The sequence below is a fragment of the Cardiocondyla obscurior genome, linkage group LG05 (genome assembly GCF_019399895.1).
Source record: "Cardiocondyla obscurior isolate alpha-2009 linkage group LG05, Cobs3.1, whole genome shotgun sequence".
NCBI lineage: Eukaryota > Metazoa > Arthropoda > Insecta > Hymenoptera > Formicidae > Cardiocondyla > Cardiocondyla obscurior.
The window spans coordinates 1350258-1365823 of NC_091868.1; the positions used below are offsets into that span (position 1 = coordinate 1350258).

The window sequence follows — 15566 nt, forward strand, 5'->3', positions numbered from 1 at the left end:
GAAAAGGGGAGGGAAGAGGGTCCACATTTTCCGAGTTAATCTGCACGATCTGCTCGTTCTCATTTCTCTTTGAAATTACTCCCCATTGTTATGTCGATTAAATTAAACTTTACAATTAGAAAAATAAAGGAAAAAAGAAAAAAAATATAGCTCCTTTGTTCAGGGCACTCATACAAAACCGCAGTATTCGCCGGGAGATTTTCCAAGGAGAGAAAGGCAAGATACTTCAACGCATTTCTACCGCGGAAGGGGCTCAAAGCAAAACGCGACGGAAAGACGTAGAGGCATTTCACGAGAAACCACTTTAAATAAATCATGCTCGCTCGCGAGCACGCGGAGCTTTTTCCCGACGACCGGGAGCGGCGAGCGTTTGATTGCCTTAATTTTTTATCGTCCTGCAACATCGGTATTTGCATCGGCAAATGTCGCGCGATGCAAAGTCCTCGAACGAAGGAGAAGACGCCGGATCAGACGCGGAAAAGTTTCGTGGTTCGCCCGAATTTTTCGTCGAAGTTCAAGGCCACTTATCGGCGTGGGCAGGGCACCCAGAAGGGTGCTCGATTCTTTTTCTTCCGTCGCGTGACAGAGAATAATGACTGCGCGGGGGTCAAAAACCCTAGAAGCTCCTCATTTACCGCCGAGCTTTTGGATTCTATTTTCAGAGAACGTACATGGGCCTTATAATTAGAACTGCTCGAGAGAAAGAAATGTCGCGGAACAAGTTGAGGCTAATTTTAGACGACGCGGTGCAGAGGAGGTTCATAAGCGGTCGGCTCCGTCGTGAGAAAACCGGACGGCAGCGGCTTCGTCATGTTTTTCCCCGTCGGAAATTCGCTGAAGGAACGGGGTAAACGACACGGGGGCCGTCGATCGCGCGAATTCTATTGTGAGCGCCGTTTCGACAATCTCGGGTTTACGACTTCCGATTTAGCGGCGAGGTCCAACGTCTCGCGATATTGTCCTGGCAGAGCCGGGCGGCGAGCGCATTGCGGAATCCGGCTGTACGAAATAAAGAACGGAGACAACGGGAAGAGTTCGTATGGGCGTGTGTGCATAGAATTAATAGATCCGCTGTAAATAAAGTCCGAGCTAGTGCGCGGCGTGTTCCAGCACAGCTTAACGAAAGTCCGCCTTTATCGCGGATCCCGGGTGTCACGCTCGTTCTCGTAACTCACTCCGCGTGAGCCGAGAACTGACGAGCGGGGTCGGGTTGTTCTTAGGGCTTAAAGTCGCAAGGGCCGTCGTTCTGCTAACGAGCTCTACGTACACGCAATTTATTACACATATCTGGGCGCCGCGTGCCTTTCCCGCGCTCTCGCAGCAGCTTTTCTGGTCACTTTCACGCATGACGTTGTCGGCGAGAGGCTAGGCCGTCGCAAATTGCCACGGCGCACCGTCAATTATCATTAGCATTGTATTCAAGCGCGGCCCTAATTGCACATTGTGGGCTGGAGGCCGTTGCGTATCGTGCCGCGCGTTGGCGCGACATCGCGCAATTCGTATCGCGCGCCGCAATACTTCACGCTACGCGCGTTAATCTCTCGTAGATAATTTATAAGTCGCCCGCGTCTTGGCAACGATTTAAACGGGCGGATCAAAAGCATCCGTCGGCGATCACGCTGACGTTCCCTCTCGCGAAAACCTCCGGCGAAAAGGCCCCCTCGTTCTCGCGTCTCGCGCTCACGGCCGACCGTGGTTGCGTCTTCTCAAAAATACACGACCGCGCGAGAACGAGCGGTGCGTCGAATCGCGTGAAATTCTAACGCGCTCCGGTGGAGCCTCTCAAGAACAAATATCCCCCCGAGCTATTCGGTATTTCGAGAACGGCGCCGCCGTTTCCGAAATATCGCAAAGACTAGGGTAAATGCGCGGAAAACGTGGTGAAAAGTTGCGTCGCGAATTTAAACGCGGCGAGGGCCGCGGCGGCCCGTTTGATCATCGCCAAGGAAACCGAGCCAGGTGTCGATACGCACATTGTTGCTGCTCAAGGAGAACGGTATCGGCGGCGAGTTCGGAGAATTCGCGATATTATTACGTCGCCGGGGAAAATTTATAGAACCCACGCGGGGTCGTGGGTGCCGATGGTGCTCGCGTTTTAGAGTTCTCGAGCGCCAAATTTCCTTTGACGCGTACGCGAGGCGCTGCGTTTGGACTTGGGTGTATTTCGCACGTAATATTTCAGGAAAGTTGGACGGCCCGGGGAAACGGCGGCTGGTACGTGACACGTTTTCAATTAACAATTCGGTTTTCTGAATGAACGGTTGACCGTTCTCCTCCTCGATCCGCAAGCTCGCGGAGTACGACGCCGAAACGCGGCTCGTTAATGACACATAAATACGGGAGTAAAATTACGGATATCAAATCGTCGCAAATTGTGCAATAACTCTTTTTTTTTTTTTATATCGGGATCTTTATTCCGCCATCTGGCCTGCGGCCAGACACGCCGTGCTGCAGTCACGACACAAAAAGATATCCGTATTATTTTTATAGGCAATGAAAAAAAGCCCATTTAAAACACGACGGCGCGGCCCTGCCGAATCTCGAGCGTGCTACTTTTATTTATCGTCGCATTAGCCCCTATTTATATATCGGGCGTATTTTTACGGTGCCCCGACCGGATGCATCTATCGGTTCCGAGATTTCAATGCCAACATACCAAGCGCGGCTGTCGACACGCAACGCTGCAGCATATTTCGTGTGCCGTTGTCAATGCAAAAGCAACGATAACAAGGACGAAAATCCAATCCGCTTATCTGTCTCACACTCACTACATTCTTTTTATATATTCACGTCAAGTAATAATAAGCACAACTTTTTTTTATCTTTAATAATCTACTGCATCACGTTAACACGTTGCGTTTAATTTTTTTTTTTCCTTTTTCTTTTCGTTTTAAAGATAGAAGAATGATGACGTTTTGTGAAAAACGATTGTGTCTCAAAGCGTAAAGCCGTCCGCTCGTTTACAGAACGGCTGCCAGGACGCAAAGCCGCCATTGCTTCATGGACCTGATCCCGCAGATAAACAGCCGGAAAATCGCAAACCACTCCCGGTGAGTAATCGCAGGCGGCGGCAGCCACTTTGTACCCTCGACCTACGCGCGCCAAGAAAAAGGACACTTTCTTGGCTTTTCCACCCATTCCCGGTCTAATCTACTGACGTGAATCTGCGAGCTGACCGCGCAAACAGCCATTCTATATCTATCCCTTCGCGTATTTATGATCCGTTTGACAGGCGTGAAGATACACGATCGACATGATGCATGAACAAGCAAGAAACGCGCGACAGATTCTGGCAGGATCGCTAGATTTCATTCCAGAAGTATGTCGCCTTTGTCTTTAATTGCGACGCAAATAGTAGCAAGACTCAAAGAAGTTTAAGTCCGAATATTCGACAGGACGTTTAAAAATATAACATTTTTTTAATAAGCAACTTAGAGATTTGAAGATCACGCATTCGTATGAATGTAAAAATGAAAAATATATATTTATAAATGAATTAACTAATAGAGAAATAAAAAAAGATGCGTGGAAGTTTGGGAAATAAATGTTTTGAACGTTTCAGAAATAGTAGCGGAAAATATTAAAAAGCAGGAGACATTAAATTCACTAATGTACGAAGTCTGATCGATTTCGTTAATAATATCCTTTTCCTACCTCTATTCGGGTGGTAGTTGTGGTTTTTCTGGTAGTAGTGGTCCTCATGGCGCTGAGATTCTCGTAGGGAGAATCCCAGTCCTGAAAGATCTCCGTGGTCGCCATGGTTTTCGTCTCTATATTCCCTTTCGTGCAATTTAAACGTCACTGCTATCTAAGTTCCTCACACGGTAGACACTTTTCAAAAAATCCTTTCGATCCACCATTCGTCAGAAAAGATTCTGCAAGTTCGTACAGGATCATAGCCCCCTAATTTCTCGGTTCTCGCACAAAAAAATACTAATTTCTTTTTATTTATTTTTTAATTTTTTAAACTGTAATTAATAACTGTGTTTCAGGCTTGAAATCTTCGAACTATTCGAATTACTCAATTCGGAATATTGATATGAAATTTTGTTTCCCTTGCTAATCGTTAATTTTCTAAATATTAATCGGCAAAGTTAGAAAATATAGCCTCTCAATGCGTACTTAAAACATGGATAATAGTTTTCCAAGCTTCGGATAGTCCAAGACTACTGTTATAATAATACGTTTCATCGATAGGAACCCAAGTAATATCTTAAACAAAATGAGAAGAACTTGCAGTAGGGATAGCTAGGCGAGCCGAAGATCGATCCGAGCCATCTCGCTCTTTTGATATCCGCGCGCTCGCCTCATCAGCGAGCGGAGGCCGCGAGGTCGCGAGGGTGAGAACGATCTCCGATGGTTTCGGCACTCGGGGTCGGGTCAACCAGCCGCCTTGTACAACACTTCTGGGACAACTGCGAGGTATGCGCGATACGAGATGGACCACGCGCGACTGAAGCCGGGAAACACGTCTCCGCGGTGCCACGAGTGAACCGCACCGCGCCCCATCCGCGAGCCGTTTCCAGAAATACGGAGAAACACGTATAATTAGGCCGCCGCCGCCACCCGCTGCGACAATCCGCGAGTAAAAAGCACATAATACAAGATACCGCGACGCGACGCCAAAACGATTCTTTCGTACTCGCACGGTTCTTTCTCTCGGGGTGGTTCTTTTCCCCCCGCGATTAAAAATTACTACCCTTCATCGTCGCCCAAAAATTAATCCGGAATTTAATTATAATTTCGAACAAATACGTCTAATAAGTGATTATTTTCTTTTTTTTTTTAACAACAGATTTTTCTAGTAAATTTTGCGGCTAAATATATTGGAAATAATTTTCGCATAAAATTAATTAAGATTTGAATAAATAAAAAATTTACGAAACATATTTTGCAGTAATTTTTCGATGAGAATTTTATGGTAAGGTCGGAATGGACCTTGATTACGCAAAGTAATTATGCATCGCAAGCTTTTCGACGCAATTATAATTGTAAGAAAATGAAATAATCCAATAAAAATTCGACTGATGTCTACAATAGACAGAAATAATAATTTGTGAATTGTTTCAGCTGGACTGGATTATTTATAACAGCAACGTCTGTTCTCCGTGCTATTGGTAGATGGCGATACTATTTGGAAGCTTTTGCACGAAGCTTGAAAGCTTTCCACGCGAAAACTCTTCCGGAAGAGCCGTCAGATGGTGCGAAAGCTTGCCAAGCTCGTATCGTTAGTACAAAGAAAACATTGTGTCCGATTTTACCCTCGGTTGTCGAGCTGCCAGAAAACCCTCGGTTTGAGAATGTTTTCCGGAACTCGTAAACGAGGAAGTACTTAATTACTTAATTACTGCTAATGAGAACAAGCTTGTGACAAAGATAGCTACCATAAAAAAAAAGAAAAACAGAAATACTGAAATAAATTGCCTATAATATTTTATAGACGTAAAAATATCAAAGGCCAAGAAACGTTTTTAAAAAATACAAGGTGTAATAAGTCTTCAGATTTATATATAAATATATATTTATATATGTATATATATAAATCTGAATATATATATTTATATATATAGAATCCTATCTATGTAAAAAATACCTAGTGTTATTGCAATTAATATTTTTGCAATTAATATAATATTACAATTAATATAAATTTTTTTGTAACGCGTTGAATTGTGCAGAGATGATAAAAAGCAAGAAGGAGACGGGCAGGTGGCCGGGAGGAGACGGCAGGTTGAGCGAAGGTGTACGTGCCGCGTGCGAGCTGCGTTCCCCCACTACACCCACTCTCGCTCTGTCCTTTTCCAGCGGTCGAACAACACGTACGTACGCAACACGTGCTCCGTACGTATTAAAAAATCTACGTACAATCGACGGCCCGGGGGCACGAAATCTGGCGTGAATCACCTCCCCCGATTAATTGTGCGCGCGCGGAGAGCACCGGTGACCACATCTTTTTCCACGCGTACGTTAAATACGCGTTTCTCGGCCGTATAAAAAACGAGGCTCCGATGGACACAGCCCAGGCTTGGACGACCCTCGACCGACGAGTCCGCGATACATTCGAGGGACATTTAGAACTCTTCTCGCATAAAAATCCAAAGGAGAAATAGTGCCGCACGCCGATATCAATGATTATACGAACCGCAGCCGGTTCGTCGGTCGTTTCGGGAGTGCCGCCAGTTATCGAGCGCTTTTTTTAACGTTAATTTTTTTTACGGGAGTGCCGAAAAATAACGCGCGACAGTGTTAAATAATTTTCGCGATAGTAATTAATTCGGGCGCGTTCGCGAGTGACTTGTGCGTGGAAGGACGACTCGACACGTCCCATCTGAGAGGAGGAGCAGGCCCAGGATGGGCATCTTGCATCGGCGGAGCAACTCTTAGGTAGGCATAAATTTTTTTTTTAATTAAAATGTTTATTAAAAAAAAGCTTTACCTTTTTAATAACTTTGTTAACTAATATACCAGCCTGTCTACATTAATATTTTTCATTTTATGTTACAGTCACCGGCAGAATTCCACAACTCCGCTGAAGCTCATGCAGATTGGTGAGTCGCATGGTTTCTTTTCTTTATCTTTTTTTTTCTATTTTTTTTTGGAGTTAGTAATTGAGATCTTTCGAAAATCAGCGTGCGCGAAGCGCGCACATGCTTCGCTCTTTCGTAATTTTAATTTACGACGGAATATGCTATTAATATAGACGTGTATTGTCAAGTTTCTTTGGTTTCCTGTGTCCTATATTTTACGGAGAAAATACATTTATAATTAAATCGACAAAGGCATGCGTTTTGATGTCGGTACATTATGCAAATTTCACTCACATTTAGAAACCGTCGCCAGACATGCACAGCGTGAAAGTTTAATTGATCGATTCTATTTCGGAAAATAATTTATGCGACGAGGATTAAACGTTTCTCTCTGGCGCCGCGGGGATATCACCTGCGCGATTAAAGAGCTAATTTCGCACGTCGATTGTCCGATGATCGTCCGTGCGAATTTTCCAGTTTCAATATGCGTACCGCCGGACAACAATCGCGAGCGAAAATAAGCAATTCCGTCTCTGACAGGGTCTCCTTTTTGTGCCGGGGAAAAAAATTAAATTATTCCCCGCATCGCTGCAATGCGATGCAAATATAAAATGAACACAGAGGGATATTTATTCTACATGAAGCGAGCCTTCATGTTTTCTATAACGCAACGTTTTAATTAACGCGTACTTCAATCTCGAATCCCTCCATAGATAGATGCCTGCCCTCGAAAAATTGAACCCCACATTATTTTCGAACAATAAAAATTATATTCGATCAAATTAATTTAATTTAATTAAAAAAAAAATTTTTTTTCTTTTCTTTTAATTCGTATATCTTGCCGGACGTTTTATGCGAGGCTTTCTATTTACGAGAGCGTTCTATTTGCGAAAATTGCGAGACGGTCGAAACTGACCGTCGATCTGCATGGAAAAGCACAATCGCCGCGTAAATAGACATTTATATTTCCGCGGGAAGATGAAAACGGACAGAAATTACTGAAACTGCTGCGCGTTAAGTTACGGAAGCGACGTGCTTGCGATCGCGCCGCGAAGCAGTCGCGGGTGGAAAGTGCGAAATTAAAGCGGAAAATTATTTGCGCGGATATTCTCGTTGTGACACGTGCGATTGATCGGCTCATCTGTTTACGCTAAAAATAAACCGCGCGGTCCGAAACGGCGCTTCCGCGTGATAAATCTAATTTTAGAGGGAGAGCTTTCTTTTAACGAAGAATATATACGGCGCGATTAAACGTATTCGTGAAAGCCCGCGCGCGTGGAATTACGAAAGAGGAAAAGGGCCGTGGAAGAGGGCGGATGCGCTTTCGCGGGCTTCGCGGCAGCCGAACGTAAATCTCTTTCTCGTTGACCAAGCCTTCGGGCGACGGGAAAACAGGGAGAACAATCCACAGAATGCGACACTAATTACAGAATATAATTAATCACCCCGGGACGGTCGCCGGGCAAATAACAAACAGCTCGAGCGTATCGTTTGGTACTGCTGATGCGGTTGCGGATTTGCCAAAGAGACGGTAAAACGTTATTATCAGCGCAGAATAATACTTCCTCTCGCGCGCAAGATAATTTGCGCTGCTAATTATATTACCCTTTGTTCGTGAAATCAATTCGGTCGCGATTCGGGTGGGATTGCTGTTTAAACACCGATCGTCTGTTTGTCAGTTTAAAATTCTTTCAGACGCGGACGAGAAAATACATAAAAAAAAATAGGAAGAATATATTCGCGACATAATTGTCAAACGGCATGTCGCCGTCATAAAAGCTTCTTTTAATAATCAAAAAAAAAAAAAAAAAGAAAAAAAAGAAATTCTATTAATATGTATTTTTTAGTAAGTCCCACGAAATCTCGTTTTAAAACAGTCGGGCGGGATTCGTCGTAAGTCGGATGGTACTCTGTATATCCCGAAATCTCGAGAGGAAACTTTCCATCGACACGGCTACCTCGAGTGGTGCGTTATTTTTAAGTCCACTCTACCATTCCTCCCTTCCGAGCGACCTTACGTCAGCGACAACACGATGAATCTGAGCTAGCTTCCGTTACGAATAGGAGAGCCGTGAATCTATGAAGAAACGCGGACCTTCCTCAATCGTTCCTCCGCTTTGTTCATTTTACCCTAAAAAGGTGTCATTATCGCGGAAACGCCAGTGACAAATCCTTTAAACGCGCGTAAAAATAAAAAAATACCCTTTCATAAAATATATAGATCGATCAAATTTTAAATACGCGACAACTACATGTAGATCTCTTTTCTTCTGCTTTTTTTTTCTTTTTTTTTTAATAAAAATCGCTCCTGCATATATATATATTAAATATATTTTATTTTGAAATTCCGGATTTATCTGAATTAAATTATGCGCTTAAATTAACGTAACGTCGACTTGTCTGCGAGATTGACGTGGCAATGAGTTTGCTGACCTGCAGACAAGAATCACTGATTTGACAACGTATTGATTTTTCTTTCAATTTTCCTGTCTACGTCGTTCTATAGAATGGAGACACACGTCACTCTTAAATGAAACACCGAGCGGCGTGGACCCTGATAATAAAAAATAACAAAGTAATTGATTAACGGTCGGCGCCTAATTACGCTTCAATTAGGACGTCTCGAGTTTTCATTACCGCACTCGACTTCAGTCTCGTACAAATTATTTAAATATTATCACAGTTCGTGCCGTATAATTATTTTCCCTAAGTGAATTTAAAGGAAAGTCTCCTCGCAATATGTTCGACGGCGCTCCAAACTTGACACCTAAACTTCATATATTATATTTATTAAAAATGTCCGAGCCGTTGCAAAATTTTTTGAGCAAATATTAAAAATTGATTAGTACCGCTATTGATCGCAGCAAAATCGGGTTATTAATAGCGACTCTTTATCCGGCCCGTTTCTTCCGCGATCGCCTCTAGCGAAACGTCGGCGTGACCCGACCGGCTCGATGAATGGTCACCCCTCCCCCGTTGCAGCACCCCGAGCACGGCCGCGCTCGGCACTTTAAGGGTAAAAGGTTCACGAGCTGTTGAAGCTCGCCCCGAAAAGCTCGCTCGAAATCGCGACAAAGCCGCGGCGGGATAATCGCGCGGGCGTGAAAACGGGTAGCAAAAAGGGTCGGCATCGCGAAGCGATCCGTGGACGGGGCGAGACACACCGGCGGGGAGGAACTCGATCTATTTAGAGATCGGGACGTCCCATCGACCGACCTGACCGGCGGCACCCGGTGGACCCCCTCGCTAATTGAAACGCCGTAGGCATCGACCAGAAAGCGGAGGAGACGGGAGGGACGCTCGTTACGCGACGCACGACACGAAATTGCTTCTGGATCGAACCTGACACACGCGATCGCGCGCGGTTTGACCACCGATCGAACGAGCGGCCGCGAATCGAAATCCGGAGGAAAGTCGCGCGCGCGTCACCGTCACCGTCGATCCGTTCATTTTTTATTTTTTTTTTTTTTTGCCGCCGGAAAATATTCGAGCGAGCCCCTGTCCTCCGTCGAAGACTTTGGCAGTCAGCGGCGACTGCCAAACGTCCGCTTGCTAGATTGAAAGGTACATATTACCGGCGAATGGCGATTCCTGTCGATGAAGTAAGTGCAGCGACATACGCGGAGCCCCTAATCTTCGTGGATATTTTTTTTTTTTTTTTATATCGACAGCTTCAAAAAGGTATTAATACGCGGCAGAAGTTTAAATCGTCGATGTATCGAAATAGATTGCTTGCGAATTTCGGGAGTAAAAGGCTCGAGAATACTAGTACTTTAAATAACTGTAGACGACACACTCGGCTGTTTGAACCGAGTTGACTTTCTAAACGGCGCGATAAGTTAGGAAGACATGCCGCTTCGTACAAAAGCCTCGCGAGAGAGGCTGGACCGGCGCGAGCAAAGCGAGTTAACTCGACTCTTGGTGTTACTACGTGTCACGTTATGTCGCGGCATAGCGACTTTGTTTGTGCATGTATCCGTTTAGCGCGCGCTTTATCGTAACGTTCCTTGCCAAGTGGTACATTTCATTCAGAATTACTCTCCACCGCGCGATAGGCGGACGCAGCTAAGCCCACCCTTTTCCAGGAACGATCCTCTAAGACGCCGTATAATAAACTCAACGATCTAATATCTGCATCTCGACTAAAATCCTAGTCAAGAGTCGCGATAAATTTCAGTAGAGAGGTTCGGTCGATTTAAAGTGGCTCGCGATTCGCGGTGGAAAAGCCCGAAGGCCTGCCTTCCTTAAAGTATATCTCGCGAGAGCATCGTCGATTCCACCGTGTCGCGCTTCAAATGCTTTAAAAATATATCGGCCGTAAGTGTGAAACCAATTTGTAGCGGTGCACACGCGTGCACGGCGCGGCAGTGTCTAACTCTGACGTCGATCGCCAAATGTACCGCGCCGCGGCCCTACGTCATCGCGGTTATTTTTGCGCCGCGATGTAAGAAGGAGGCCGCGGAATCGACGCGGATGCGGGAGCACCGCTTTGTTTCGACCTGTTGCACCTCGTACCGAGCAGCCGATACACCCGACGGAGTGGAAGTCGCGACGCGCGTTTACGCGAGATACTCGAGCGCGACGGGCGAACGCGACGACGGGCCAGGGCGGCGGTCCGTGTCGGCCGAGTAAAATATTTTAGAACGCACTCTCGGTTGCCCCAGCTAGTTTCAAACGCGAGAAAACGAGGTGTCAGCTGCGTTCGCGCATCAAGCGGACTCGATAAATAAATCGCGGCCTCCCGCGACGAAGAAGAAAACGTTCCGAACGGCCGAAGCCGCTTTTCGCGCTTTCGATCCAAAACCGATAACGCGCGGCCGTCCCAGATTCTCCTCCCCCGCATTGATAACGCTCGCGATGATCCCACAAAACGCGAGGAACGCCCGGGGAAGCTTCGATCGCAGGCAGGAACGCGGACGGCGTACCTACGCCGCTTTCCTTCCGCGCGCGGATAGATCGGATGCCTTGAATTTTATCGATGTCGTTAATTACGGACTGTAATGCCGTCACCTCAGCCTCGCGACCTGGCCGGTGCAAGGTCGGGTAACCCGAAGCAATGAGGAATTTTTCCCGAGCGCCGACCGCGCGTGCCAAGAGAGCTCGAACCCCGCGTTGCACATTTTCATTCTCCTTCGTTCTTATTTCTTATCAAAATAGCCCTCCCTATCGCGTGAACGCCATTCTTTTACCGGCTTCGGCACGTTGAATTACACGCTCGTGCGGTATTACTCGTACGATTTCGCGACGCGAAGTATCGAATAAAAAATTAATTTAAAGTCTCCTAAGGACCGACTCGACTCTGCATGGAAACCGCGTCGCGCGAGCCGCGCTCGTCGCGATGAAACGCGACGGTATCCTTCGCGAGAAACGCCTAGTTTTCCCATTTACACCTGCAGTTTTAGACGCCTAGTTTACGCGCTGGCACGAACGCAGGTATACGCTCGACGCTATCGAGCGGCCCGTAGGCAATAAGTCGGCCGTGCATTCATAGCGGAGAACAAGCGGAGCCGCGTGTAACTGTGAAACGGCGGATTCGACCTGTGAATGGTGTTCAACAGGTATCCGTAGTAATCTCTAGCTAGGCGGAGTCACAATGGGACCGTCGGTCGAGTTGCGTTTAATTATTGCCGTGTCGATACACGGCGAAAATATTACAGCGCGCCGAAACGCGCGCGGCCCGGCCTCGGCCGGATCGGTGGAAGTCGCGTTAAATGCCAATGCCGATTTATGAACTCGTTTCTCACAAACCGACCGTGCGAGCGATTTTTTAATCGCACGCGTGACATTTACGCGTTTGATCAATCCTCTCACCGAGGGGTGCCGGCAATTTTCATCGCCACGCAAATTATTTATCGATACGCGGGGTTTTTGTCGGAACGGCGTCGAGAGATGATATTGTTCGAGACGCGCAGATATTATTATTCGCCGCCGCGGCTTTTCCGCGAGACACGGCGGAACAGAAAGCTCATTCAGATCGCGGCTCGAAAATAATTCAGCAGCTGCCAGTATCGCCGGTCAGTCGGGCAGCTTAGAATTACGATGATTAATTGAATGTCAGAAGCAGAACGAATAATTTACGAGACAAATTCGTGGACTACGGGGAAACACGTCGCCGAGTTTATCCGCAACTCATTTCCCCCTCGTTTTCTCTCCTTCGTTTCCTCTGCAATCCTATCTGGCTTTTCGAGTAATCTCTGCTTTTCCGTCAGCCGTTCGCGAACTAGATGCGGATCAATTGGCGACGAGTCGTTAACGCGTGTTAAAAAGCACGTCGTCATAAGTGAGTTCGACGGAGAACAATTTTCAATAATTTCTCGGTCGCCGGCAACCTTTCTTTTCGAGAAGTTAAACCATCCATTACGGTAGAGCTAAACGAGGTTTTAACACAATAACGCAGTAGTCTCGGTGCGCTTTAAGTAATTCGGTAATAATTCCAGACTAAAATTTGTACGTTGAGTTAATCGAGTCGCGTTAACTCGATACAAGCGCGGAGCAAATTTATGTAATGCGCGCGTAGTGTTTAGTCCAATTGAAACTTGGGCGCGTAAATTTAATCGCCATAAATTAACCGGGGGAAATAAAAAGAAAAGAAATTTTCCCCAAGCCGAGCGCGCTAATTGCAGCGGCAAACTTCGAACTTCGGTGCGCGCGCGCCTAAATTGATTTCCGTTCCGTTTACGAGCCCGAATGATTTGCAGACGTTATGTGCGACAGCTGCCACGGAGAAACTCATCTAACTCGTCTGCTTATTCGTTCACTGTACAGTCGCCTTCGGTTAAAACGTCTCTCCGTCTCTGCAACGCGTCGTAGGCGATTCACGGCGGCCGAAACGCCGGTCCCCGTCTGTCGTTTAAGCGTCAGTGTCAAATTTATAAACTCGGGCGTGCGTTCGCAATTAAGCTCAGGCCGGTGCGATTCAAAATTCTTAACCATTCAGCCGCGCGAGGCGTCCCCTGCTTGACGGTGTGTTTCTTCAACGTTATTCGCTTATTCACCTGTCCGTCATTATATTACCCGTTCACCCGTTCACCCAGACGTACCCTCGTTTCGGCGTCGTCTCAGCCCGGAAGCCGCCAGAAATTTCATAACGCGAAAACACCCATTGATTTTCTCGTATTTATAAAGCGAGACCGCGGAGCGACTCGGCGCCAGCGTTCGCGACTTAAAAGTAGCGCGCCGTCGATTTCCAGCCACTTGTTCGATAAATCGTCGCTTCCGCCAGCCCACCGCCGGGGGCTTCATAGGATGGGAACGATCGACGTGTTACGCTGACGTGCATTGAAAATAGCACCGAAGGTCGAAATGGGAACTTCGACGACCGTGTCTGTTTCACGGCCGATCGTCGAACAACGATCGCGGGATCGCACCGTGGGACGAGCTTACTGCGCGTTTTGGCTGATCGGAGCCTGCAAATATCAAGTCCAAGGTTTTTCTCCGCGCGCGAGGCATTTAAATCGAGACCCCGTCGGAAAGACAGCGGCGATAATTTTCAAGTCGTAACGACGTCGTCGACAAAAGAAGAACGTTACGCGGGGGCTGGCTTTAAACGCGTGACTTACGGCGCGGCGTATCTCGCGTTGTCGCATTATTTCCAAATTTGATATCGTAAAGCAGGCGAATAGGTGGCCGGTAGTTGGCAGAACTCGCGATAATTCAAAATTAGCGTGCACGCGGATTAAATTTCTTCGGCCGCGTCGCGACAGGGTGTTCGGAGAGCGGGCGTCTTCATCAAGAGTCGGCGGAAACAGATCGCCGCTTTCACGAAGGCAGATCGCCAGTGAAATTTATGCCGTCACGTGCCGTCTCGCGACAAAGTGGACCGACAATTCAGCCCGCTCCGCTTTAACGAAGCGCCGTTTCTCGCTTAAATGCGGAATCGCGGTAGCGACGTTAGTCGCTAATCACGTTACAAGCTAAAGACGATCGCCGGAGAGCTTACGACGCGACTTTGCTCCTACGAGACTCGCGGCGATCTCTCCACGCCGCGTTTTCTTTCCGCGATCTACTTCGCTAAAAAAAATAAAAAAAAAGAAACTCCTCCGCGGTCAATTATTCTTTTCCCTTCTTTCCTTCGTCATTATTTACTAGGAAAATCCATTTAGCACGGTCCACATTCTCGTAATTCACGTTCAACGAGTCCTTTCGTTAATTTAGCGTAAAGTCGCCGAAGTGACATTCGGTCTTAAGCCAAGAATTTTGCAATTCTCTTCGGTATGCGGACAGTTGTCGGTCGAATTTTGACGCTTCGAAACTGCAGCCTCTCGACAGGTGTCACGATTACATATCGATATCAATGCCCTCCCGATTTTCAAGTGAATTTTTGGCACGGGGAAATAATCTTTCTTTTTCCTAAGCGCGATGTGTCTCGATAAAAAAAAATAACAAGCTAGAGAAATAAGAATAAAAAAATTTGGGCGCTTTTCCGGCGAGCTTTTAAATAATCTATCTTCGAGCGTTACTCGCTTGTGTCTCTGAATAAATGAGATACTTGTTCGCGGCGCCGATTTAGCAGGAGAAGTTACGAGATCGCGCGACGCGTGAAGAAGAGCGGAAAGATGCGAGTCGCAGAATCGCGTTCGTTCATCGGGTAGTCCCGATCGGCGGCAGCCTCTCGTTCACCGGGCTCGAACGTCGTTTCTGCGCCCGTGGCGAGTTCGCTGCCAGATCTAAAATCGTCGTCCTGACAATGACGTAGGATCGCGACCGTTTATCTCGCGCGGGGCGACGATCGCGACGATGGATTCTCTCTCCCTCGTTGTCCCGGTAGCGAGAAGAGCGCATCGCCGCGCCGGGAAATCGTGCGGAAATTCGACCGCGAATGAGGTGATTTTGCGCGGCGATTCCAGCCGCGTCTGAGCTAAATAACGAGATATCGGCGAAGCCGCGACGTGACGGGCGTGAAACGACAAACAAACAGCACCCGTTGTTTCAAGCAAACCGCGTCACGTACGCTTACGCCACTTGCCCGGCAAATTTTGCGTTGCGCTCTTTCTACTTCCCTCCTTTACCCTCCGCGCGAGCATACACGAATAACAAACA

The 15566-nt window shown here is 47.0% G+C and overlaps 1 protein-coding gene across 14 annotated transcripts in view; it reads right to left on the reverse strand.

Moving 5' to 3' along the window:
* Tmod (tropomodulin) overlaps positions 1-15566 on the reverse strand; it is a 42808-nt gene that overhangs the window by 23821 nt on the left and 3421 nt on the right. The window contains exons 1-2 of one of the 14 annotated variants that reach the window (XM_070656693.1): positions 4238-4594; positions 3655-3875 (exon numbers count right to left, since the gene is read on the reverse strand). The exons of 12 other annotated variants lie outside the window; for them this stretch is intronic. In XM_070656693.1, coding sequence (XP_070512794.1) covers positions 3655-3759 — 105 coding nt within the window. In that variant the 5' untranslated portion in view covers positions 3760-3875; positions 4238-4594. Of the gene's footprint in view, positions 1-3654; positions 3876-4237; positions 4595-15566 lie in introns of those variants that run through there. One more of the 14 variants, XM_070656694.1, reaches the window with a different exon arrangement.